Consider the following 25,459-nt stretch of genomic DNA (forward strand, 5'->3'; position numbering starts at 1 on the left):
GATTTGTGCCCACTATTGTTCTACCTGAATGCAGAAGTCTTCTCTGGCCAGCTCTTTTATTCTCTCTCTCTCTCTCTCTCTCTCTCTCTCTCTCTCTCTCTCTGTGTGTGTGTGTGTGTGTGTGTGTGTGTGTGTGTGTGTGTGTGTGTGTGTGTGTGTGTGTGTGTGTGTGTGTGTGTGAGAGAGAGTGTGTGTGTGTGTGTGTGTGTGTGTGTGTGTGTGTGCGTGCGTGCGTGTGTTTTGTTCTTTTTAGGTCACCACTGCCACCTAGTGGCAGATTTTAAGCATTTAGAAGGAATCTGACATTGTAGGCACTCACATTTGTCACAAACATTGTGAAAAGAAAAGTGAAACAAAACATTTCAATAAATGAATGAGCATTGAAGAATGAGAATGCTGAGTGATTTGTACCAAATGTACTGTTCAAACATGAATGTAGATGCTGGCATGTTAAACATTTTACAGATTTTATTTAATTGTGTTATTAAACATTAAAATTTTTTTTTTACATTTTTTATTTATATTTTGTAGAAATAATCACACTTGTCATGGGCAGCAATGTAATTGCAAAATACAGTTCTATGTCAGATGGCACAGAGACCTTTATGTACTAAAACTTAAAATGAATTGCATTTAGTGTAATTGAATAACAGCCCTTGCCAAAACGCCTCTAATCACGTCATGCAAATCATAAACAGTGCATGACGTGATTAGAGGCACTTTATATATATATATATATATATATATATATATATATATATATATATATATATATATATAAAACGCATTTAATATAGAAAATATATTTTATATATATATATATATATATATATATATATATATATATATATATATATATATAAATATATAAACAAACATACACAGAAAAAAAGCAATGTTACTTTATTCCTTTTTTCCAGTCACAGACTAGAAGTGCGAGCACAGGTGGCCCAGGCCTTTCTCTCTAAATTCCAGCTGTCCAGTGAAGAAATGGCCACTTTACGCTACGCCCATGATGGACCAATCACTGAGGTACCCATAAAACACAATATATAACAACTGATTAGTCACACGTTTACAGTACAGACTTATTGTACATCCAGTTTCAGATTATGTCTCTGGGATTTTGTTGTGTCTGTGGGATTTGTGTTCATTTAGCCACATTAGTGGAGTCAGACGCTGATGTTGGACGAGCACCGGGATTTGGCATTCTAGTTGCTCTTAAGTGGGGTTGAGTTCAATGCTCTATTCCTGCTACACCAACATAAAAAATATTTTATGGACCTTGAATTGTGCACAGCGGATCATCATGCTGAAAGATGTTAGTTTCAGGTGCAGGAATTAGGAATGTAGTCTATTTTTATATCACAGTGCTGAATTCTCAGATCTGAATAATCAGAAGATCTTGATTAATTTTCTACAAGTTCAACCTCTGGCAGTGATTATGGCTGTAATTCATATCACAGGTTTATGTTAATGTGTTTCTTCTAAAATGTCTTTCATAACAGCTAATCCACACTCAGTGTGAACAGAAAGCGGAATCTTTGATATGGTGGATTTTATTTTTATAAGGAGATGTTTATTTACTACTTTTGGAAGAAGTATCCAGTGTCAGAGTTTTCTCATGAAGAATCTTCATGAATGAGGACTTTTCGGGTTCTTCATCACATCACTAGTGTTATTTGTTTGAAGAGAGAAAATAAAAGAGAGGCTGGTGAGATAAAAACTCACCAATATCAGGATAAGATGAACTATTTTGTCTCATGGATCTTTACAGCACCATCAAATGTTACTATAAACAGTGAAACAATGGGTTTTCCTTTAACAAATAGTTAGTGGTGGTAAATTGTTGTTGAATAAGAAGAATAAAACAATTCATGATGTGTGGTTGTGTGAAAATAATAATCATCTTGTCGTTGATTCTTATTCCTATAACAATATATTATATCCCTTATAATTTCTTTCTTCCTATGAAAGAAAGTGCTTTTAAGATTAAAATAACATTTGATTTATACTGAATGTGAATCTGAACCTGTGTTAAAATGTGGGCCAGTTTGGCATGGAAAGTACATTGTACCCATTGATCGGTATCATTTTCTTGCAGGATTTCTTTAAAGCCCTGAATCGTGTGAAGAACATCCACGAAGACGTGAAGGTTCTTTTGCGGACTAATCAGCAAACAGCAGGGTGAGCGGGAAACGGAGAAAAGAATCGCTTTCACTTTGAAATGAAATCTTTCTTTCGTTGTTTAAAAACTCACCGCTCATTTGTTTTAATGCAGACTGGAGATCATGGAACAAATGGCGGTGTTACAAGAGACATCGTATGAGCAGCTGTACCGCTGGGCTCAAAGTGAGTGTGTTCACGCTCACGCTCACGCTCATGCACATGCACGTTAAAACATGATACCAGAAAGGTGACACATTTCTGCAATCGTGACACAGATGTTGTGAGGGAGTGTAAAAAAAAAAAAAAAAAAAAAAGTGAGTCATGGATAAATACTGAGCAATTATTTACTGTTCTTTTTGAAGTGGTTATTAATAGCCTTTAGTAAGGGTACTGTGATTGTTTGTTTTTTTTTCTTTTAAATCAAACTCACATATTTTTCAAGCATGATTTCATATCTGTTATATCTTTCTCTTGCACACTCTTGTCTTTTTTTCTTCCTGTCTCACGCTCTTTCACACGGTTTATCATAGATGAGTGTAGGGGGTTGACTCAGGAGACGTGTGATGTTCCTCCTGTGCTCAGTCAAGCCATGGAGGCTTTACAGGACCGGCCTGTTCTTTATAAGTGAGTACAAACACACACATACTCACACTTTGTCAACTTATTACAAAAGTGTCTAGTGACCGTGTGCAGCAGCTCTTTAAAAAATCTATTACGCTTGAAGTAGAATCCGTCAGAAGTTTTTGATTAATAGTGCAAACTGCATGGTCTAGAGTATATTAATGCACTTATACTAATACGTTTTCGTTTCTATGGTAACAAAATGTAGGATTTCTCTCACTCTTTCTTTCTTTCTCTCTCTCTCTCTCTCTCTCTCTCTCTCTCTCTCTCTCTCTCTCTTTCTCTCTCTCTCTCTTTCTCTCTCTCTTTCTCTCTCTCACTCACTCACTCTCTCTCACTCACTCACTCACTCACTCACTCACACACACACATACACACACACACACACTGAGAGAAATTGATATTCTCATGTAATTGATCTGCACATGTATACATATTCTTATGGAGACAAAAGAAGCAACATATTTCACTTTTTTAACCCACAAACTACTGTATCTGTGCTTTCCGACTCAAGGCTTATTTTTTGTAAACATTGACAGAAAGATCCCACTCCTCGTCTCTTTACAATTCTTTTTACATTCAAATAACCTTCAATTCTTCATGAACCTGGAGAAAACCCAGCTTTTTCTTCAGCGACTGTTAAACAATTCAGTATTTAGTAATCAGGCTTATGAGTCAGTTCTAATCACTGTCTTCTCAGTTGTGCTCTTTTCTGCAGAAATTAAAAAACTATTCTAAATTCTATTTTTATGAAAAGCTTTTGTTATTCATTTGTTAGAGAGATTTCATTCATCTTCCAGAAGAGTAACAGGCCTAACCCAATTATTTTAGAATAGGAAAATGCAAATACATTTATTATTCCTGCCCCCCGGTGCACGGCAGGATCCTGCGCTCTCGTTGCCGTGGCCCAGGTATGATAAAAATGGGAGGGTTGCGTTAGGAAGGGCATCTGGCGTAAAACCTGTGCCAAATCTAATATGCAGACCACCTGATCCGTTGTGGCGACCCCAAACAGGGAGCACCCCAAAAGAAGAAAAAAAAAATGTATTATTCTTATTTTTCATTTTAACACAAGTTACATCAACATCGTTTTAAATTGCTGTAATCAACCACATTTTCTATGATAAATATTGATCAAATATCAAAATCATTTTTTACCAAGTACTTGGTAATGTTGTAGTTACTACGCATTGCAGTTCTTCACAGTAACCACATGGTGGCAGATTCACACTAAATCTTACTACAGCTGATAAAATACACGTTTCAATGACAGAAGAAAGAAAAAATGCTCTAAAACAGAATATATGTTGAGCATGTTGAATTTAAAAAGGGTACAATGGTACAATGGACATTACTGAACTGTACAGCGAACATGTTTCACTTCTCTGCACAAAACACTATAGCACAGCTCTTGTAGAATACCAAATGTTGCTGTAACACACTCAGACTTGCTTAGCTCAGAACGTAATGCTGATGCTGGGTAAAATAAATGAGTAATCTGTCTGAACAAGACTGTCTGTGCAGCCTAAATGTCGCAACTAATAGCTTTCAAATGTCCTGCCGAGATGCCCGACTAAGAGACCCACTTAATACATATTGCTATGGTGGGATGCAAAATGCCTGAAACTATAATGCTAGCTTATTATTGACAAACCAAGTTGCAAGTACTGAGTGTTAGCTGAACAAATATGCCGATTGTGGGATATAACATCGAGGTTAGTTTTTTACGCGGTGATTATTACAGAGCACATATAATACCCATTTCTGTGCGTATGAAAGTGTGTCAGTTTAGGATGTTTTTATTTTTATCATCAACATGAACATAAGTTATTAATTAAAACATACTGTAATTGCTTTGAATTTAGAACAATCAACTATGTTGTCCGAATTGTGTCGTTTTGAGAGGTCTTATGCTTTTAGATGTTTGTGTAAATGTTTTAGTTATTTTTTATGTAATTTTTTATTTTTTATTTTTTTTACTAGAAGCTAGACATCAGTTCATTTCGTCATTTCCCCTCCAGAAACAACCCGATTTTTATGTAATCAGATATTTCTAAGGGGAATAAGTGAATGGCTATCTGACTGTTTCCGAAGACAGTATAATCTTTGTGCCAAGAGTTATTTATTTTTTTTTTATCTCTGTTTGCCTCAAAGGGAGGGTATGATAATATCCCTCCGTCCATTCATTTGGTGACAAATGCTGAAAAACTTCCACATTCTACAAGAATAGCTTCCTTACATGAGTATTTTAAGTATAAACCACAGCAGCATTAGTGGAACGTGACAAATTATGAGAGATCTTTTTATGCATTTTTATATGAATCGAGTTTAATTACAAACTGTCTGGAAGTAGCTGATTTGATATTTAAATTCTATACTTAAAATGTTTAACCTTTAAAAGCGTAAAAACATTTTTAGTATTTCTTTCTTCTTTTCCAATGTAGGTACAATATAGTTGTTTAAGAGATATATTTAATGATGATAAATTGTGATACATATTCTGTTTTTTAACAATGTCAAGAGTAATGTTAGACATCTTACAATGATTGACGAGATTAGATGTCCGATGTTAGAGTATCATCAACTGAAATCTAAATAATCAGCCATAACATTAAAACCACTGACAGGTCATTTATTGTGGTTGTTGTCTTGGATGAAGGATAACGAAGCAAGAGTAAGGATCTCGGTGACTATGACGAGTTAAATTGTGATGGCTACATGACATGGTCAGAGCATCTCCAGAACAACAAGTTTTGTGGGGTGTTTCTGGTATGTACTGTATAGTGCTTACTAAAAGTGAGCAAGTGAACCAGAGACAGGGTCATTGGTGCCCAAGGCTCACTGAAGCAAGTGGGGAGTGAAGGTTATCCCATCTGGTCAAATCCCACAGAAGATCTACTGTAGCACAAATTGCTTAAAAGGTTAATGCTGGCTATGGGAGGAAGGTGTCAGGACACACTGTGCATTGCAGCTTGCTGTGCAGTTGCACACCAATCAGACCAATCAGATGCTGAACCCTGTCCCTACTAAAAGCGCTTACAATGGGCACATCAGAGCATCAGAACTGGACCATTGACCACTTTGACTCCAAATTTCCTAGATCTCCATCTGATCAAGCATATTTGGGATGTGCTGGACACACAGGTGTCATCCATGGAGGCACCTACCTCATAGCTTACAGAACTTAAAGGATCTGCTGCTAAATTCTTGGAGCTAAATACCAAAGCACACCTTCTTGTGAAGTCCATGACGAGACAGAGCAGTTTTGGTGGCACAAAGGGGAACCTAAACAATATTAGGCAGGTTATTTTTATGTTCTGGCTGATGTGAATGTGTATGGAAAGCACAGATAGTAGTGCTCTATACTGTAGTTATGCTATACAGTAGTAGTAGTTCCAGACAAATTATTATCTTTCAGGTAAACCTTATTTTCTTTTCCTCCCACGCTCTTTATGTGAGTTCTTCTCCCCCTGTTCAGATTCTCTCCCACACTCTGTGCCCATGGCCCCTGACTGAGGCATGGGCTGTTGAAGTCCAAGGACAGAGTGGAGAGAGGATGAGAATGTGTGTTCTTGTAATGTGTGCCAAGTCTCTCCACCCCTCTCCTCCTCCGTCTTCTCCATGACTGTTGTAGAGCTACTGTTTAGTCTGCTCAGCTCTGTTCTCAGCCCATAGATCAAAACAGTGCTACTCTTCCGCACCACACCGGGAGCTTCCATTGTTTTCATTTGTGTGACTCTCTAACCTCACATATTTGTCTCTTGCTCAATTTGGAGGTCAGGGCTAAAATTTAGACAGGAGAGCTTTGTTTTCAATGTTTTATTCTTCTCTCTCTGATTCAGATACACTTTGGATGAATTTGGAACGGCGAGGCGCAGCGCGGTGGTCCGTGGCTTCATCGACGCACTAACACGAGGGGGACCAGGGGGCACACCGAGACCAATAGAAATGCATTCACATGATCCTATGAGGTAAAGCACAACGATACAATGTGCACAATTACCTTTTCCCTATCCTTTCAAAAGCACACTGAAAACCCAATAGCTTTTTTCAGCTCAAAACATAAACCAGTTGTTTCACGGCTAATTAAGGGTCATCTTTAAGGCCACGCTGTCATTTAGCGCTAAAAGCCACTTCATCTCTCATTACATTGCACACACAGCGCTCATCCTCATTCCAGCCTTTTTTTTCTTTTCTAAAGTAACAAATTTAATTCAGACCCATAAAGACATTAAAAGCAAGCTGATTTTCTTCCAGGGAATCCTCAGGTCTTCTTCAGGGAATCAGTTAGCTTAGGGGGGTTCAGAGCAAGGGCAGACGTTTAGATCTATGGATTTCTGGATACTGCGAGCGTGCCATCCTGTTGCTCTTCTAACATCTTCCACTCAGAAAGTCTCTGAGTCGTTTTCTCACAGTGAGGGAACATCGGGTTCTCAGCAGAATTCTGAGAAAATGAGATGTACAGTTCAGAAACGCAGATCTTCACTGGTAAAAAAGAAAAAAAAAAAAAAAAAACATTTAGTGTAATGAAAAGCTGCTAGATATCGATGTCATGTAGTAACACGTCGTTGTGTTGGAGACACCAATTACTAATGCCTATTTTACTGAGGGTCACCTGTTTTGTTCAAGAGCATAGACATGTTTGTTTGAAAATGTACACATGGGTGACAAAATGGAAATGTTGGCTTTAGGATTAGGGTTATTTCTGGGGTATTTTGATGACAGCTTTGAGTCACTGCACATCAGTACATGTATTTTTCTTTTTTGGACGGATCTCCTTTACCCTATGATGGAACATCCCAGTATGCCCTGTCTCACCCACTGGGTACAAGGGGCTCACTGAATGGTTTACGGAGAGTAGAAATTAGTTAAATCATCTGCTGTGGTCTTCAGTCACCAGATGATGACCTGAGTACTTATGGAAGATTCAGGAGTGATGTGTTAGACAGCGTTCTTCACCACCATCAACAAAACGCCAATTGAGGGAATCCGTTTTGAAAGAATGTTGTTTATCTTTCCAGAGACTTAAAGAATTTATGGGAAGAGGCAATAAAGCTGTTCTTTATGGCCTAAGACCATTTAATTTGTCCAGTTTTTACCACCACTCTATATAATGTTTAATTTCTTTTAGAGAAATACAGCTTTCAGGTAAAGGTCCTTCTTTAGCTTCTTACTCAGTACTGAAAAATAGTTTACATTGAGAGCCACAGACTCATGACATTTGGTTTGTTCGCTATCTTCCTTTAACACTAACATGCCAAATATACACAAAACCTGAGCGGCTTAGTGTGAGGTCTTGGCAATGAGGCCAAACAGTGTAATGTTTTTTGTGTGTGTGTGTGTGTGTGTGTGTGTGTGTGTGTGTGTGTGTGTGCGCGCGATGTGTTAGGTACGTAGGGGACATGCTGGCATGGCTGCACCAGACCACAGCCTCAGAGAAGGAGCATCTGGAGGCTCTGCTCAAACAAAATACGGGGCAAGGTACATTACCGATAAGATTTATAAACACAGTATAGCTCAAAAATACAGTATAGCTACAGTATCACTCCATATCGAAAAGAATTGTGGACATTTGAAAATAAGTTTCCAAAAATAACTTATCCGAAAATAAGAGCAAGTTCATTCTTTAGAATATAATTTTCACTTGAATATATATTTATAAAATGAGTATATAATAATTATGTAATATCCATTTTATATATATATATATATATATATATATATATATATATATATATATATATATATATATATATATATATTTTTCCGTTCATCACATACGTTTGAGCACTTTTGTTTTATACTTTTTGTTTAGAATTTATTTAAAATGTGAATAATTCATTATTTCGATTACATTCTAATTAAATATCGAGTCCATTCGTTTATGTTTAATTAAAAATCTTTGTACGCTATTTGCGTATGATGTATGTCGTCATTAGCATGCGTTAATAAGAAGCACAGTATGCGTAAGCTGTAATCATGTCTTATGTGTGTTTGGCTGCACAGGTGTAGAGGACAGCATGCAGGAGATTGTTGGCCACATCACTGAAGGAGTGTGTAGACCACTTAAGGTGATGGAATTGGGTTCATGTGCTGTACATGGGCACTACATCTGCAGTTTAATCAGTTCATTTCCCACTGTTTTGTATGGTGTTTTTTTCAGACTGGTTGACTGGAGTTTGCACACACAATTCCCTGTGCTGTATTTATGCTTAAAAGTCACTCGAACTGGGGAGTAAACCTTATAAACTGAGATCAAGTACAGAACAAAGCAATGCTACATAAGAAAATGATAAGAAGAAGGAAGAGAAGAAACTGTAACCAAAAACAAAAAAAAAAAAATCATGTTTTCACTGCTACTGAACACCATTTTTTATATCATTGTATGAATTTTTGTGTCAGTTTAGCCCTGACAAATTGTGTTATTGTGCATTTCAGACAGTTTTCAAAGCCTTTCAAAGCCAAAAAGCCTTTAGAGGTCTCACTGTGAAGTATGGAGCCTTCAGAGGTAGTTGGATATAGACATGATGACTTTAGAACACATTGCAGTGTACTGTACGTTACAATACAATACAATACAATACATGATTCTAATAATTGCACCAGCTGCTAGGTTTATGTTAATGCACTTGTTTTGATCCGTTATGATTTCTTTAATAACAACAGGGAATTGTAAATAAATAAACATTATTATTATTCTTAGAGGATGTGAGGTTTTTCAGTGAGCAGACGTGTGTTTAATTTTTTGTCTCTAGTGTGAGCATGTCGTTACAGTCAGTGGTAAAGGGAACTTTAGGGTTTTTGACAGGAAAGTCTTCAGGTGTTTGTGCATTGCAGGTTCTCGGATACATGAAAAGCAGAATTTTTCTTATTCACTTCAAGAGAGAAAAAATGGCCCCCATGTCAAACTTATCACACTCTTTTCACTTCATTACATTTCTACAACCTTGGAAGCTTTTCTCTTTCCTATAATGCTCCTGGCTTCATGTCTTTCATGCAGGTGAGGATTGAACAGGTGATAGTAGCAGAACCAGGAGCTGTGCTGCTCTACAAACTCTCCAACCTGCTCAAGTTCTACCACCACACCATCAGGTACAGCAGGACCCACAGATGCACTTAACACTTAACCTGCTGGAACAGATAATCTCACTCTGTTTCATTCTCTTCTACTGTCAGTGGGATCATCGGCACAAGTGTTGCGTCTTTATTGATTACTATAGAGGAGATGCAGGTTCTTAGTAAGAAGATGTTCTTCAACAGCCTCAGTCTTCATGCCAGCCGGCTTATGGACAAGGTAAATAAACTGTCATTAATTAGAGCTTGTTTATAATCATGTTTTCTCATTTTATGTATAGTATCATAGTAACTGTTTGGTACAGCAAGCGGAAAAACCTTTGTATTTCTGTGGTAAAATAAGCTGGATGATGGAGTCTAAAAATGTTTTAGAAGCAACTGACTTTATAAGATATGGATTGAAATGCAGGTTTAATAATTTGAGAATATTAGGTACTGGTATTAGGCTTTTTAATGTTTGTGTAGGAGTCATGTAAGGATTCATTATAATTTGGGGTGTGCAGTTACAAGAAACTGACCAAGAAAACATACGGAATGTTATGAAGCACTAATATTAGAGACTCGGATAGAGACCCATATTAACAGTTATAACTTTGTTAAATGCCAAATCATTTGCTAAATTCATTTATTATTTGCCTTATTTTAACATTTCAAGTCCTTCTTTATTAGTTTCTTATTAGAGAATCAATAAAATGACTTAAATAAACACATTCAATATAAACCTTTGATTTACTTTGCATTTGTAATTACTGTCATTTAATGTTATTGAAAACGAATCAGAATCTTCTAACCAATCAGAATCGGTTATTTCATTAATGTGAAATATCACGAATGCTTTATTTAATCCTATACATTTTTCTATGTAGATCAATTAAAATTGAAAAAAAAAGCTGTATCATTAAAACATATTAATATACAGCCATTTATATATATATATATATATATATATATATATATATATACACACACACACACACACACACACACACACACACACACACACACACACACACACACGTATATACATAATGTTTGGGTGTTGCATGAACAAAAAAGTGCAGGCAAACTAGAATACAGCAGGTAAAATCTGAATCAGAGCTCTAGGCTACAAAAGATCTGTAGTATCTGTCTTATCTGTTATTGCTAAATCTTTGAGTTCAATAACCTCAGAAGAACGTGTACCGTGTAAACAGCAGGGCCACACACCTCAGCTTAAACGAATACACCAGGCAACAAAACAGCACACCTCACACCAGCGCCTCTTAAATTACCACCAAAATATCAGGAACACGGTCGGACTTCCTCGTAAGGCGGTTTCATCGACAGGTCGATCAATTGAAACAACAAGGTGGTCTCGCCACTCTACAGAGAGAATCGTCACCTTAGCAGCACACTAATTGTATAAGCTCAGGCTCAGGGAGGTTACATATCAGGGGCCAGTGGCAGGTGCCAGGAACGCTGGCCAGAGCTAATAAGCTCCATTAGATGCTTCAGAGAAGGCAGGGCTGGCTGGCAGGGAGAGATGGATAGAATAGCTCAGTTTTTATTAGTAAGCACTGGAGGGGTTCATTGCACTCTCTCATGTTAGGCAGATATCAAATGTGTGAAGAGGGCAAGTGGCATTTAGTAAAAACGACACTAACATTTAATAGAATATATTTACTGTATATAAAGAGTACTGATAATAATCAGTTAAATTCTGTCAATTTTTTATCTATGGAAATTGGAAAATGTCATCTTTCATTTTAAAATGTAATAAAATTGAAAACAACATATTTTTTTCTTTGCAAGAACTGCAGTTGTACCAAATAAGAGTAACGGCAAAATGTTTAGTATGTACTTGTTATCTACGTAAAGGAGAAAATAGCAGTTTTACCGTATGGCACGTTAGTAGGATAATTGTTTAAAATGCTTGATCAGATTAAAATGATTAATCTGTGAAGAATTAAACCACCGCCATGGAACTACTTACTTCCTATTAACAGGTGTTAAATATTTAATGTGTTCTCTCTCATACTTGTATATGTGTGTGTGTGTGTGTGTGTGTGTGTGTGTGTGTGTGTTCAGGTGGAGCTGCCTCCTCCTGACCTGGGCCCCACAGCATCTCTTACCCAGACACTGTCTCTCCTAAGGGAAGTGCTTGCATCACATGACTCCTCTGTTCTCCCTCTAGATGCCCGGCAGGCAGACTTCGCTCAGGTTAAAAACACACTGAAAATGTCACAACCTTGGACACAGCTTACTAATACATATTCTTCTTTAAGTCTTTCAGCCACTGTTGTTTCTCATGGGAATTTTGCTCTTTTAGGACTGCAGCAGTAACAGTGTTGTAGGACCCTAAGTGGGCTATCCCTGACCCTGCACTCAACAATCTTACACTACAAGACCAATCTGCTGTTTATAGACTATTTCAGCAGTAGAATTATAAAGGCTTCGCCACAAGTCGTAAACCTCTCATCATCCTGCTTCATAACAGAAGGCCAGATTACAACAGGCTAAAAGTGGCGAGAGCTTGCAGAGCTGTGGTGTGAGCTTTTACAGGCAGGAAACAATTACAGTAAACATAACTTGATGGACATGGTTAAAAAAAAAAGTGGAGCGGAAAGAAAATGACAGCCAATCTAAGGCCTCGTTTGTGAGACAGGGTAGAATTTTTCGAACACATGTGAATGACTGGTAAGTTTAGGAGCTGCTTTAATAATTTCCACAACTTAGGAAGACTGTTTTAAATAGATAATGGTTTAGAGTATAGGATTTTACTACACCAAAATGTACAGTGTGACGCCACGCTAAGCAGTACAGTGACCCAAAATGCACAAGGCAACTAATGAGCGTGTTAAAGTCGAATGGTACAATGCTTTTTATCTATTTAATACACAACAATAAAACAAATACATTAATTAATGATCTGCTTGTCTTTGTTGTTCTCAGGTGTTATCGTGCATCCTGGACCCCCTGCTGCAGCTCTGCACCGTGTCGGCCAGCAACCTGGGCACAGCGGACATGGCCACCTACATGGTGAACTCTTTATACATGATGAAAACCACTCTGGCGCTCTTTGAGTTCACAGACAAACGGCTAGAAATGCTCGAGTTCCAGGTATACTCTCTCCACTGTATATTTAAAGCATCTGAATCTAACAATTCAATTCTAGTGTAAATACAAATATTATATTTGGAGATAATGCATTGTAAATGAACACAAATGCAGATGGGAGCAAGATTTTAACAAATGGAGGTTTTTTATTTTGTTAATCTTTGTAATTATATATAAATAATAATCTTTGTTTATAGACTTGTTATTAACAAGAGCAAGTCTAGTGTAATTAACTGGTTAGTTTTTCTAGTTAGACAGTACACAACTAAAGATGCAAACACACGTAATGATGTATATAAGCTCTGTCAGTGTGACATTACCTGTGTGAAAGCTGTTTTCATGAAGCCCTTGATCTCTGGCTATAACACAGCTGTTAACAGATAGGAAGTTTCATGCGTGTAAATGTTTGTTTTTCTTTGTCTAATGTCGTGTTAATTAGATCGAGGCTCATTTAGACACTCTGATCAATGAGCAGGCGTCTTATGTACTGACACGAGCAGGGCTCGGTTACATATACAACTGCGTACAGCAGCACAGCACCGAGCAGGTAAGTGAACCTTTACTGCTCATCCCATTTAAATGTTATTGTGGCTAAACTTAAACTGGTATACATTCTTATTTATATGCATGTTTCTAAGTGGGACGGAAATCGTTACAGACCTTATTACAGAGTTCAAAACCAGAATTCAGTGCAATATTTTTAATTAATCATATTAAGGGTCTAACTGGTTTTGTGGATTTGTTATATGATCTGAAGTTGCAAAAAAGTTGCATAGATAAGATTACATCATGAATCTTAATAACGCATAAGTCCATTTCAGCTACTGTCTATAAAAAAAGCAATATTTTATTTTGTATATTATTATTCCTTGTTTTTCCCCCATTTCACTTGCACCTTCATGAAAGATGGCTGTTAAAATAATGATTTTGATAACTACTGCCAGTGCGTTGGCTTACTATCAGACATGATAGGAACAATTTCTTAAAGATAAACCTAAGCCATAGCCCTTTTGTTGAAATTCAATTTATCATTCATTTATTTCCAAGAACAGGTATATATACAGTACATTTTCATATGAATTAAAGTCTAACATCCACTGCATTAAACCTGCTCCTGTGCTTATCAATCTCGTAAACCGTGCCTGCTTTTATTCTCAGTAATGTTTCTTTGTAATGGTTTCTTTATCATTTCCAAATGATCAGTCAGTGCTGCGACTAAAAAGCAGTATGTTTATATAAAAAAAAAAAAAGTCCCATCTTGTTTTTTTCAGGTAGACCCTAGAGAGATGAATAGAGAAGGCTTAAAAGCTTTTTTGCAGTGTGTGTTGCAGTAAAGCTTTTCTCTGCCTCATTATATTTAAAGCTCACTTTATGGCCATCATATTGTGTATAATCAGTGCACTGTCAACTGGAGCTCGTCCCACTCACTCAAGGCTCGTGTTGTTTTTTTTTTTCCTTTCTCTGTCTGTTTTTTTCTTCGTTTTACAGGAATAGTCACTTTTGTTAAAATAGCCTCTTGTTACACCTTGTTCCCATGGATACACTGTGGTAAAGCTATTATTATTAATAGATCTGAAAGAACCATATTCATCTCAAGTTTTAAGTCTTGGGGAAATGACCTGAGATTGTAAAGGCTGGAAGGAAAGAGAAATAAATGACCTTATGCACTCATTTATCATACATCTAAAAAAACAAAGTTCCATTTCCCCTCTTACTCTGTCTTGATGCAGTGATGGAGTTTGTTGTTCTTTTATTTATGTATGTATATTTGTATATTTTATTTATTTATTTATTTTTTAATTGCAGCCACACAGACAGTGATTATTAGTGATTATTAGCTTAATCAGTAAACTATTGAAAGTCGTGGCCTAATGGTTAGAGAGTTTCACTCCTAACCCTAAGGTTGTGGGTTCGAGTCTCAGGCTGGCAATACCACGACTGAGGTGCCCTTGAGCAAGGCACCGAACCCCCCCAACTGCTCCCCGGGCGCCGCAGCATAAATGGCTGCCCACTGCTCTGGGTGTGTGTTCACGGTGTGTGTGTTCACGGTGTGTGTGTTCACTGCTGTGTGTGTGCACTTTGGATGGGTTAAATGCAGAGAACAAATTCTGAGTATGTGTCACCGTACTTAGCCGTATGTCACGTCACTTTCATATATTCGTCCAAAAAAACTGAGCAATGTAGAAGTATTAATAAAATTCCTGATATTGCAGTGTGGTTGTACTGACCATAGGCCAGGTATGAGTATTATGTTAGATAAGATGAACACTTTCATCAATAATCAACAATGAGAATCTACTGATACCTACAGAATAGCATATCATCATTAAATTAAGAATAAAAATGACAGGGAATTCTGTTATAGGAAAAGAATCAAAAATGTGGTGCTGTGATGCAGCAGGATGTGAAGTAGAGTTATTGTTTATCACCCGAAGATGATCATTGTCCTATAAAACCAATTTGTTTAACTGTTTTATTTATGATTTTCCTTATTCTGTATAATTCATCCCCGGTGTTTACACAGCTTCATTTGCACCTTCTATTAATTGGCCATATTCAGTATATAGACTATTTATATATCTAATTTCTGTATAATAAACCTGTGTTGTACTTTTCTATTTGACCTCGTATTCAGTCATTTACATTGAGCTCTAATAAAACTATTTCCAACTCTTGTAAGGTGCTAACTTCATTTAATTGGCTCTGTACTTGTACTCTGCACCATGACAGTAAAGTTGAATCACATTCAATCTAAACCAAAGATTGGCAACTCTTATAGATTTATTTGTTTAAAAAAAAAATACATATTACATGCTTGTAACCCACTTTGTAGTTATCATGTAAACAATTTATTGATTTATATAAGATAAGTTTATCACTCACTGTATCTATTATAATAGCTATGAGTTGTTATTATTATTATTATTATTATTATTATTATTATTATCATTATTATCATTATTATTACCGAATAACCAAGCAGTGCCTCCAGCGTCCTCCATCCTTAGGCTTTCCACCTGTAGAAATTTGATTGGATCAGCTTTACATCTGAGTGTTAATAAATGCTGGCGTCTCCTTACAGACAACCGCCCCTTATCAGCAGTTACTTTATTAGGTAACATGATTTTAGAAAGATTGTATTATTAGGTTAGATTATACAGAGCTTTTGTGAAGATACATATACAACTCTGCTAAACAGCTGTTAAAGCTTCTGTTCTACAAGATCAACCAACATCTTCTGTACAATAAGATAAAAGAAAGCAGCATTGAACTAACTTAGAATAAGTCTGATTGGCAAACAAAAACAAAAAACAAACACTCAAAAAACACTTTTTCATTCAGAAGCAATCAGGAAGATAGATAAAGATGTTGGCAACGCTGTTGGAATGTTACTGTTGGCATGTCTTCGCTCTTTCCTAATTTAAAGAATGCAGCAGGAACAAACTAGGAACTATTTTGTTAGTCACATGATTTATCCATGTGTTTGGCATTTTAATTCCACGTTTAGTGTCTTGGCTGCACCAAGTTCATCATTACAGAACTGTTTGTCTTTTCAGAGTAAAAGTGTTGTTACCGAGATATTCTTGAAAATTTGAGTGGAACAAAAGCATTGGGCAAAAGAAAAAAGACGAAGTGAGGGAGAGAGAAAGTGGCCTTGGCACAGTTGGGCAGTCTGGTTGTTCCCTTGCCAGTCCTCTGCCCACTCCCCCCATGAGAGGCTGCAGGGTGACTAACTCTCTCAAGACACCTGCTGTCCACAAGTGCAGAACACAACTGTCTCGCCTCCTGCTTCAGAGGCTTCTCTGTCAACACTTGGCATTAATTACTGGTGCCTCCCGTTCTCTATTACTCAGACTTCTAAGAACAAAAATGTTCTGTGAATCTGGCTGGAAAAAGTTGTTTCATCAGAATCTATTTTTCAGACATTTAACTGTAGGCGATTTAACAGAAGGTGCTAATCTTTTAAAGCCTTACACTATCTGACCATATACTGTATCTGTGGTGCATTAGCATTTTTTGATTTAGGTATTTTTGTTTTGTTTTTGTTTTTTTTTTTACAAAATGTCAGTAATCAGTCTGCTCTACTCTTGAGGCTTTTTGGTCAGCTGTAGCTTTGTGAATCTTTGTGGTCAGACTGCTTGCTGATGAGTGATGTGTTTGGTCGATGTTCAGACAGCAGAGAAAATCTGGTTTATTTCTCAGATTTAAAGGATTTTATATACTGTAATGTTACTTTTGGTACCAAGTTACCAAACCCCATTGGTGCATTTGGATTATAGACACATTTACCCTTGTAGCCACTTTGGTTGTCATGGTAACAAAGTGATGTGGGGCAGTGGAAGCTAGGTGATTATATGTAGAACACGGGAGCTTAAACATCCAAGAGGTGATTTTTATTCCATTGAAAATATGACTGTAGTGACGATCCAATTGTAATACAGATGGTTTCAGTTCTGAAATCCGATTGGCTCGTTCAAAGCCTATGTAATAATGTATATTTATATATAAGATATATAATATATATTTATAGAAACTGCACCACAGAAATTGAATTCTGCATTAACACACTAGGTTTTAAACCATACAACAGTTCCACTCAAGCTGTTACTTAACCTTCAATGTTTCCTGTTAAGAGACAGAATTATTTATAGAGTTTATTATTTTAATGATATTCAGATTCTGAAACACATTTTCACAGACATCTCTACAGGTGTCGCTTGGTAGACGCTGGCTTGTATTTTCAGTCTGGTTTCTCTCAAGGGGTCTTAATGTCATTCAGGGAGTTTTTTTCCTACCACTGTCTTCTTTGGCTTTCTCATTAGCAATTAAAACTATATCTGAATTTCTATATCGCTGCCATATGAGTGTTGATTGTTATCCAAATAAAATTGCAAGCTATACAAATCATTAATAGATATTGGATTGAACCAAAAAAACTAAAATTGAAGTTTTGTTAGTTCTCCACTGAAGTCCCTGTTTCTCTTTTTTATCTGCTTAGTGATTAGGATATTTGCCTAGCACCAACGGGGTTGGGGTTTGATTCCCACCTCTGCCTTGTGTGCATGTATACCTCTTGGTCGCTTCCCCAGTTCAAAGAGATGTATTGTAGGCAGATTGGCCTCTCTAAATTGTTGTGTGTGTGTGATGGGTTGTGCCCTGAGACCCCTGGGATAGACTCCAGGCTCCACGTCTAACTATGTAAGATAAGCAGTTCAGAAGATGGATAGTTGGATGTTTTTTGTTCCTTTTGGGTTTTTTCTCCCCCCAAATATTAGACACTAAGAATAGCATTCACTGAATGCCCTGAAGAAAACATAAAATCTGACATGACTGGTCAGATTTAATCTCATCATCAAATCGAATTCAAGCCACATTTTGATGTGATTTCAAATCTTATTCAGACTGCAGAAAATCGTTTATGCTCAAATCAGATCAATGCCTGAACATAGACTCTCTCTCTCTCTCTCTCTTTCTCTCTCTCTTTCTCTTTCTCTCAGGGTCCTCTATCCAACCTCTCAAGTATGGACAGTTCGTCTCTGAAGGGAGCCATGGTGGGTCTGATACAAAAATATCACATCATTATCCTCTCACTGCATTATAAATATAACACAATATGTAGCTGTGTCAAGTTATATGTTCTTTATTTAAAAATGCTATTAAAGAAAAAATCTCATGATCCAGAGAGAAAAATTCAACCATTTAAAAAAAAAAAATGTCCAAAGTGCTTTTGATCTTTTACCACATGAGTATCAGTAAATGCTGTTAAAGTTAGACCTACAGTCGTGTCTGGAACGTGTATTGTTATTTTATGTAGACTTGACCCTTTCTTTACGCACAGGTCCAGTTTGATCGCTACTTGTCGTCTCCTGACACCTTCGTGATGCCTCAATTCAACTTCCTCCTCAGTGCAGCTATCAAGTGAGCCTTTCCTTCTTCCTACACCACAATACACAGATATTTCCATTTCTGAATGTCTGCAGTTGTAGCAGTGTAGTTGTTTTCAGTAGACGATTAATTTTTGTACCGTTTTCAGCATTGAACTGATCGGCTCCTTGGACGGAAAGCGATTTAAGTCCACTAATAGCAGTGCCTAAGGTTGTACACCTGGATAAATGTTTTTTAGTATAAAACCACATCATTGGTTAATGGGCAGACTTTTCATTCATGTCCAAGCAGAACACATCATCAACATTAAAAGATGGTTGTGTGTAAAAAGATGGAACACTGCTACACTCTCACAGGTTTTAAAAGACAACAAACCTCAGTCCAGTACAAAAGCTTGTGGAATTACTTAGAACAGCACTTCAAACATTAAAAGTTTGGCCAGAAACTGCAGCTAAATTACACCCAATGAGTGGAACTGGCAACTAAAACTGGAAATACTTTGACACTGGTAACTTGCCTTCCTGACAGTATTGGTGCTGTTTATTACGGTAAGGGTAATAGTTCCAAATAAAATGACACGTCCAAAATAATTCCTCGAATTTTCTATAAAAATTGTGGTCCGTTGACTTTGCAAGTGTCTGAGTATTCCCAAGGGATACTTATTGTCTCTATGGGTTCATGTCTGCCATTTTAGTTTTTAATACATTTATCAATTCTGCTTCAGTAGTTTCTAACTGCTTGGTTTGTTCCACGTCTAGTTCTTCAACTACGTCCTCCAGTAGACGACCTCTGCCCTCGAATGTCCTAATATTGACACAAAGACACAAAGCACAAAAATGAATCTGGTCAACAATTAATAAGCCAGATTTCTAAATAATTACTTTTATCCAGGCAGACAGTTTATTAGCATTGTTCAATATAGTGCTGGTATTGGTACATGCAACTCTTTCTTCTTTTTCTTTTCTCTTTTTTTTTTTGGATGCAAGGTTTTCTGTTGGTGTTATACATAAGATGATTCCCATTATAGACACCAAATAGTCTGGTAACCAAGAGAGACTGTATGTGCATCTGTTCCGCCTCCCCACTCGCCTTCACTGCACGAGTATGCTTTTAGCATTGAGTGTGGTGTTGCTCTTTCAGGGAGAAAAAGAGAGACTCTCTGAGTCACATTGTTACTGGGAAATGTAGCAGGGCCGAGGAGCACTCAGTGTGCCTCAGGTTAATGTTCTCTATTAATGGAAATGGAATCGTGGATGGGCTAACCACAGCTAATTATCCCCTGGTCCATTTCTCTCTCTCTCTCTCTCTCTCTCTCTCTCTCTCTCTCTCTCTCTCTCTCTCTCTCTCTCTCTCTCTCTCTCTCTCTCTCTCTCTCTCTCTCTCTCTCTCTCTCTCTCTCTCTCTCTCTCTCTCTCTCTCTCTCTGTCTCTCTCTCTCTCTCTCTATCCTTGTAGAAGCACAGAGTCTCGCTCGCCTACACATAACCGCTACATGTAGCTTGACTCTACATGGCTTTTTTAAAGAGTTAACTAGAGGTGGATTGTTTATTCCAAATCCAGGGACAAACAAGAGCATTATGCATTTCAGTTTGTACATTTCCAAACTTTGGAAAAAAACTGCTCATAGTAATGTACTTTTCAGTTGCTCATTTCTCTCTTTTTTTTTTTTTTTTTTTTTTACTACAGCAGCTAAGCTCTCAGGGAGCTGCAGGTGGCACTGTTAGACTTTTCTGCTAAGTGTGCGTCAGTGCTCAGTTGAACACACTATATGTGTGCTTATTCAACCAGCCGCGTCAATCAGTCCATGTTGTTTACAGTTAGCACAGTTGGTACATGGTGCATCACCTACTGCAACCTTTACACTCACCTATGATTGGCCTCATGTACTGAGGGGAGATTAGTGCTATCTTTCTGCCAAATATCAGTGTGCTTTAGAAAAAAAGGGTGAACAATCAAAGGTAGATTTTATAATTCCATGCAATATAATTCACTACATTTTAAGAATCGATTCAACTCTTTTTCTCTATGAAGTGAGGCCGTATCGGATTGCATAACAATTCACCGGGACGTTTCACTACCGACGTCAACTACTAGATGATGGAGTAGGAATAAAAAAGCATGATTCATCCAGTGGCATGAGTCTAACGCACCTTCACGGCAAAAGGTGTCGAGTTTTATGTAAAAATGTGGATACTGCGTAACTTTCTCTCGCCTTGTCGGTTAGCTAATATTTAAAGATTTAATATATTAAATCAGGTTTAATAACAATTTTAAGGTTTAGAAACAAATTTAACAAAGTGAAAATACAACTGATTTGGGCAAGAGAACCATTTGCATGTCATTTGAAAATTTCAACAAGCACTTAGAAGGTCAAATTGAAAAGGTGAGTAGTAAAGAGTGACTTTTTTTGTCTTGCAAATGTACTTGAGTATGAGGACAAGTATTTAAATAATACTTGATTAAAGTGCAAATAGTAAATCTAGGACTTCAGTGTGAGAAAAGTACAATTGCTCAAGTGTTTTCCAGCCTTGGATGTTTCAGGGGCTGTGGTGCCCATTAAAATGAAAAAGAAGGAAGTGAGTATGCACTAAGTGTGTACTTGGAGTATGCTGTGCCATATTTAACTGGTTTGAAGAGCTGTGCTGATTAGTGTAACATTGTATTTCAGGAACCATTGCTACTTCTTTAACATCGACCTGCCATTTATAGCACTAATGCTACAGTAGGTGGTGATGATGTAAAAAGTGATGAACATTTAGTAAAACTGACAGCTGATTATTGATTTGTTGTTTCCAGAGAGCAGATCTTTAAGCAGTCTACAGAGCTGGTGTGTCGTGCGTATGGAGAGGTGTACATCGCCGTAACCAATCCAGCTAATGGCTACAGAGAACCTGAGAACATGTTACACAGATCCCCTCAGCAGGTACAGACCCTGCTGTCCTGAGCCCCGGCATACAAGCATGTGCGCGCTCTCTCTCCCTCTCTCTCTCTCTCTCTCTCTCACACACACACACACACAAAAACGGATATCCAGAGGATCAGGTACCATATGTTGGCCAGGCTGCTATACGAGACATATGAGGTAGATTCTGGGATGGGGTGTGACCTTGTGTGTGTATGTGTGTATATACGTGTGTGTTTGTGTGTGCGTGTGTTTGGACTTTTAAGCCCTCTGAGTGTCCTTCCACTTCTACCCCCACACTGTTGTGGGTAAAACACTTTGTCTGAGGGAGAGACAACAACTCATGCTGAGGGAAAACAAAAGAAAAAAGAATAAAATGTTCCTCTCAATGTGAGCGAAGATTCCTGCCAGGAAACGTGAAAGAAAAAGCTTTAGATCCTTTTCACACTACGAATGAGCAAATACACACAAATGTCATTTGTATTAAATATTATATGCAAAAACATTTATGGCTTTTGTTTGTGTATAAATACACACACACACCAGTTCTGTAACCAGAAACAGTTCTGCCTTTCATCTCATTAATTAAACTGCATTAAAATGCATCCAAATATGCACACACTGGTGTCTTGCTGTTTTGTTTTTTTCCCTCCTTCGCCTCTTTATAAAAGAGACAGTTAAATGAAATTTTGTGGCTGACCAGCCGGGGCAGCGACCACTAGCATAGATTCTCTCACATAATGGTGCTTTTGTCATGATCGCTAGTCATGCCTGATTGCTAGTCACGCCATCCTTTAATTACAGGCAAAATGCCTGCCAGGCCTCATTCAACGTCTATATTTAGCTGATGAAAAGCAGAGTAAAAAAAAAAAAAGGCTGTTACACTCTGACTAATAATAGAAGTTTGTGTTAATGTTTTTTGCTAAGTGGAAGAAGGCCAAGTGTAAAACCCTGGCAGAGATGCAGGACAAGAGGGGCAATGGGTGCAGCAGATGACTACAGGGAAGCAGTTGAGGACATATAGCATCTCATGTGGAGTTAATGTTGGGAAAGAAAGTCACATGGCTGTGGTACAGGGACTCTCCCCGTTATGCCTGCAGTTTGTAGAGCTCTAGCGAGATTCACATGCCTTGCAATTTAGCTCCAGGCCCAATCAAAAAACCACAGTCAAGCAAAAGTCAAGGAAAGTACAAGTGTTGCTGAATGTGGTGTTTTTCAGCAAAACAGGGCAACACAGTTTGTTTTATTGCACCGTTATTCCATGCGGCAGAAACAAATACGCCAGATCTGATCAAGTTACTGTAAAAATCAAACCTTTCTCAAAATTAGCTGTCATATTTTCTCTCCTTTGGCCTATATATAAGAGAATGTTGTTACTTTTGCACTGGTTGCCAGATATCACTGGTATTATCCACTGATATTAAGTTACAACCATTGTCGTGTTATTTAAGCTGGCTCTGAGTTGAAGGCGATGATGTCATTTGGTTGTCCCCACTAAACTCCACTCAGCACACTGATCTTGGCAAGCACACCAAGTGCTCTGGAATGCTGTACAATCCATCTGAGAGAGGCAAATTTATACGGGACGTTTATTTTTAAGTTAATTGTTACACCTTCACATTAATTTTAGGCAAAGGTATTCAATTAGAATGAAGGAATTTAGGACAGTCCAGCTGTATAAAGTTTCTTCTTTTTTTTTTTAAAAACATTCAAATAAGCAACTAAGAAGAGAAAATATCACCAGCTGTTACATTTTTAATAATTAACCATTAACGGGTAGTTTATGGCTAATAAATTTAAAATGCCTTAAATGTAAAAGTTGTAAGTAAGACGATTTAAGGTAGTTATGATTTGTTTCACACTGGCACCTCACGTAACATTGTTTAACATACAAGACATATCCATTTTGTTTTTGACATATTGAGACGCAACTCATATGTCTTTGTTAGTTGCCCCAAGAACTCTAGTCTGCACTATATGGCTTATAGAATGTGGAAATTCTTTTATGGACAAGAGCATTCTTGAAGTCAGGGATTGATGTCAAATGAGAGGGTCTGGTTTGCAGTCTGTACTTTCCAGAGCTCAGGCCACTGGAGTTCTTCCACATCAACCTTGTCTTTGTTCACAGGGGCATTGTCATGCTGTGTGGGTCTTTTAGTTCCTCTCAGTTCTTAGGGTGATAAGCCACAACTGAGGATCTGCTACAGAAGCTGGCTGAAGATTTGCTACTGAAGGTCTATGTTAAATAAACCTAGAGTCTCGAAATTATCATTTAACAACTTTGATCGGCTTTGCCAGGGTATATTTTCAAGTACTTTGCTGGGTCCACATGTTCATTTAGAAGGCTTTCAAGCTCCTCCATTTATTGCAGAGTTTGCTTGATTTTATGTTCATTTCTGTAAACACAAAGTCTCCTGAGGAGACTGGACATGGTGTACATGTTGATGCTGCCTTCAGATAGCGATTTAGCTAAACTAATTGCACTCACATTTATTGATTTGTAACAGTTGCTTACAGAGATTTGTCATTTATGTCCAGGCATGTTATTGACCTGTCCTACAGCTTTATCAATGATGATCAAGGGCACAACATATGAGGATATGATTCATCCTCACAGCAAAAACTTCATTGTCCCAAGTGTGTTTTAAATATTTTATTAAACAATATGTATAGAAATTCCACTGCCAAAGGACTTACAGAAAACCACCTAGAACATTAAAAAGCATGTTAATGACAATAATTCATCGCTTATTACATCATGCTGTGAACTTCCCTGAGGTAAAAAGAATACTTCTAAAATGACATGACACTTGATACTTAAGTATTTATTGTCATTATTTAAATGAGTTCAATTTGCAATCAGTTCCAGTGTTCATTTTGTTTATCCACATGACCAATTTCTATACCAGTGTTTGAGTACCTCTGTGTCTCGCACGAGAGACACTTAACCTTAATCTAAGTTTGTTGTAAAAGCAACAACCTTTAGGAGCTTGGATCACTTTTGTGCAGATTTCCAGTGTGCAATTGTAAAAATTTATGGGGTGCTCAAGCTTTCAATGGAAATAGTTTTTAATTCTTTTGTTTGGATAAATTAAGAAAAATAACCAACGGTTGTAATACAGAGTATTACATGTTACTACAACAGACTCAAATCCACACTGGACTAATGGAAATTTTATTAAAGACAAGCTGCTGGAATGAAGCATTAGCATCCATAGCTACTCCTTATTGTAAAGAGGAATCATGGTTGTTGTGCTGTGCATAATATAAGTTACGGGAATGTGCCTGTGCCAACGTGCAGTGAAGCACGAATCTGTGCTTAGCCTGCGATGTGGCCATTTAGCACGCGTTACACACTAAGCTAGCTGATGTGCGACAGGTGGTCAGCCACATAAACAGGTGTACGAGGCACCATTAGGGTCACCACTTACACAAACACAGGTGACGCATTCATGTGCCCATCCAGTCATCCATCCAACCATCCATTCATTCATTTCCCCACCCCAATCGCTCTTAGTTAACTAGTGCGGAAACGTCCTGTGTTCACCCTTTGACCTACTATGTGTGATAAAACAGATGTGGGCAGGATTTTTTTTTTTTTTGCTGATGTCTGCAGTTTCTTATTACAGTTGAGGTTGCCATACAGGTTCCTGAAGCTGCAGATCTGAGTAGATGAAGAATTAACATAAACACATAGTGATACACTTGGTTT

At 37.5% G+C, this 25,459-nt stretch overlaps 1 protein-coding gene across 1 annotated transcript in view; it reads left to right on the plus strand.

Moving 5' to 3' along the window:
- The window catches only part of cog6 (component of oligomeric golgi complex 6), a 45,421-nt gene extending 23,057 nt beyond the window's left edge, over nucleotides 1–22,364 (plus strand). Inside the window, exons 5-19 of the mRNA XM_060888073.1 lie at nucleotides 921–1,032; nucleotides 2,105–2,187; nucleotides 2,282–2,352; nucleotides 2,700–2,793; nucleotides 6,633–6,761; nucleotides 8,180–8,271; nucleotides 8,797–8,861; nucleotides 9,791–9,882; nucleotides 9,967–10,084; nucleotides 11,932–12,063; nucleotides 12,796–12,963; nucleotides 13,400–13,507; nucleotides 18,459–18,512; nucleotides 18,800–18,879; nucleotides 21,642–22,364. Of these exons, the coding sequence (XP_060744056.1) occupies nucleotides 921–1,032; nucleotides 2,105–2,187; nucleotides 2,282–2,352; nucleotides 2,700–2,793; nucleotides 6,633–6,761; nucleotides 8,180–8,271; nucleotides 8,797–8,861; nucleotides 9,791–9,882; nucleotides 9,967–10,084; nucleotides 11,932–12,063; nucleotides 12,796–12,963; nucleotides 13,400–13,507; nucleotides 18,459–18,512; nucleotides 18,800–18,879; nucleotides 21,642–21,789 (1,546 nt within the window). The 3' untranslated portion in view covers nucleotides 21,790–22,364. The remainder of the gene's footprint in view (nucleotides 1–920; nucleotides 1,033–2,104; nucleotides 2,188–2,281; nucleotides 2,353–2,699; nucleotides 2,794–6,632; nucleotides 6,762–8,179; nucleotides 8,272–8,796; nucleotides 8,862–9,790; nucleotides 9,883–9,966; nucleotides 10,085–11,931; nucleotides 12,064–12,795; nucleotides 12,964–13,399; nucleotides 13,508–18,458; nucleotides 18,513–18,799; nucleotides 18,880–21,641) is intronic.
- Nucleotides 22,365–25,459: the final 3,095 nt, after the last annotated feature.

The sequence above is a fragment of the Tachysurus vachellii genome, chromosome 15 (genome assembly GCF_030014155.1).
Source record: "Tachysurus vachellii isolate PV-2020 chromosome 15, HZAU_Pvac_v1, whole genome shotgun sequence".
In the NCBI taxonomy this organism is placed as follows: domain Eukaryota; kingdom Metazoa; phylum Chordata; class Actinopteri; order Siluriformes; family Bagridae; genus Tachysurus; species Tachysurus vachellii.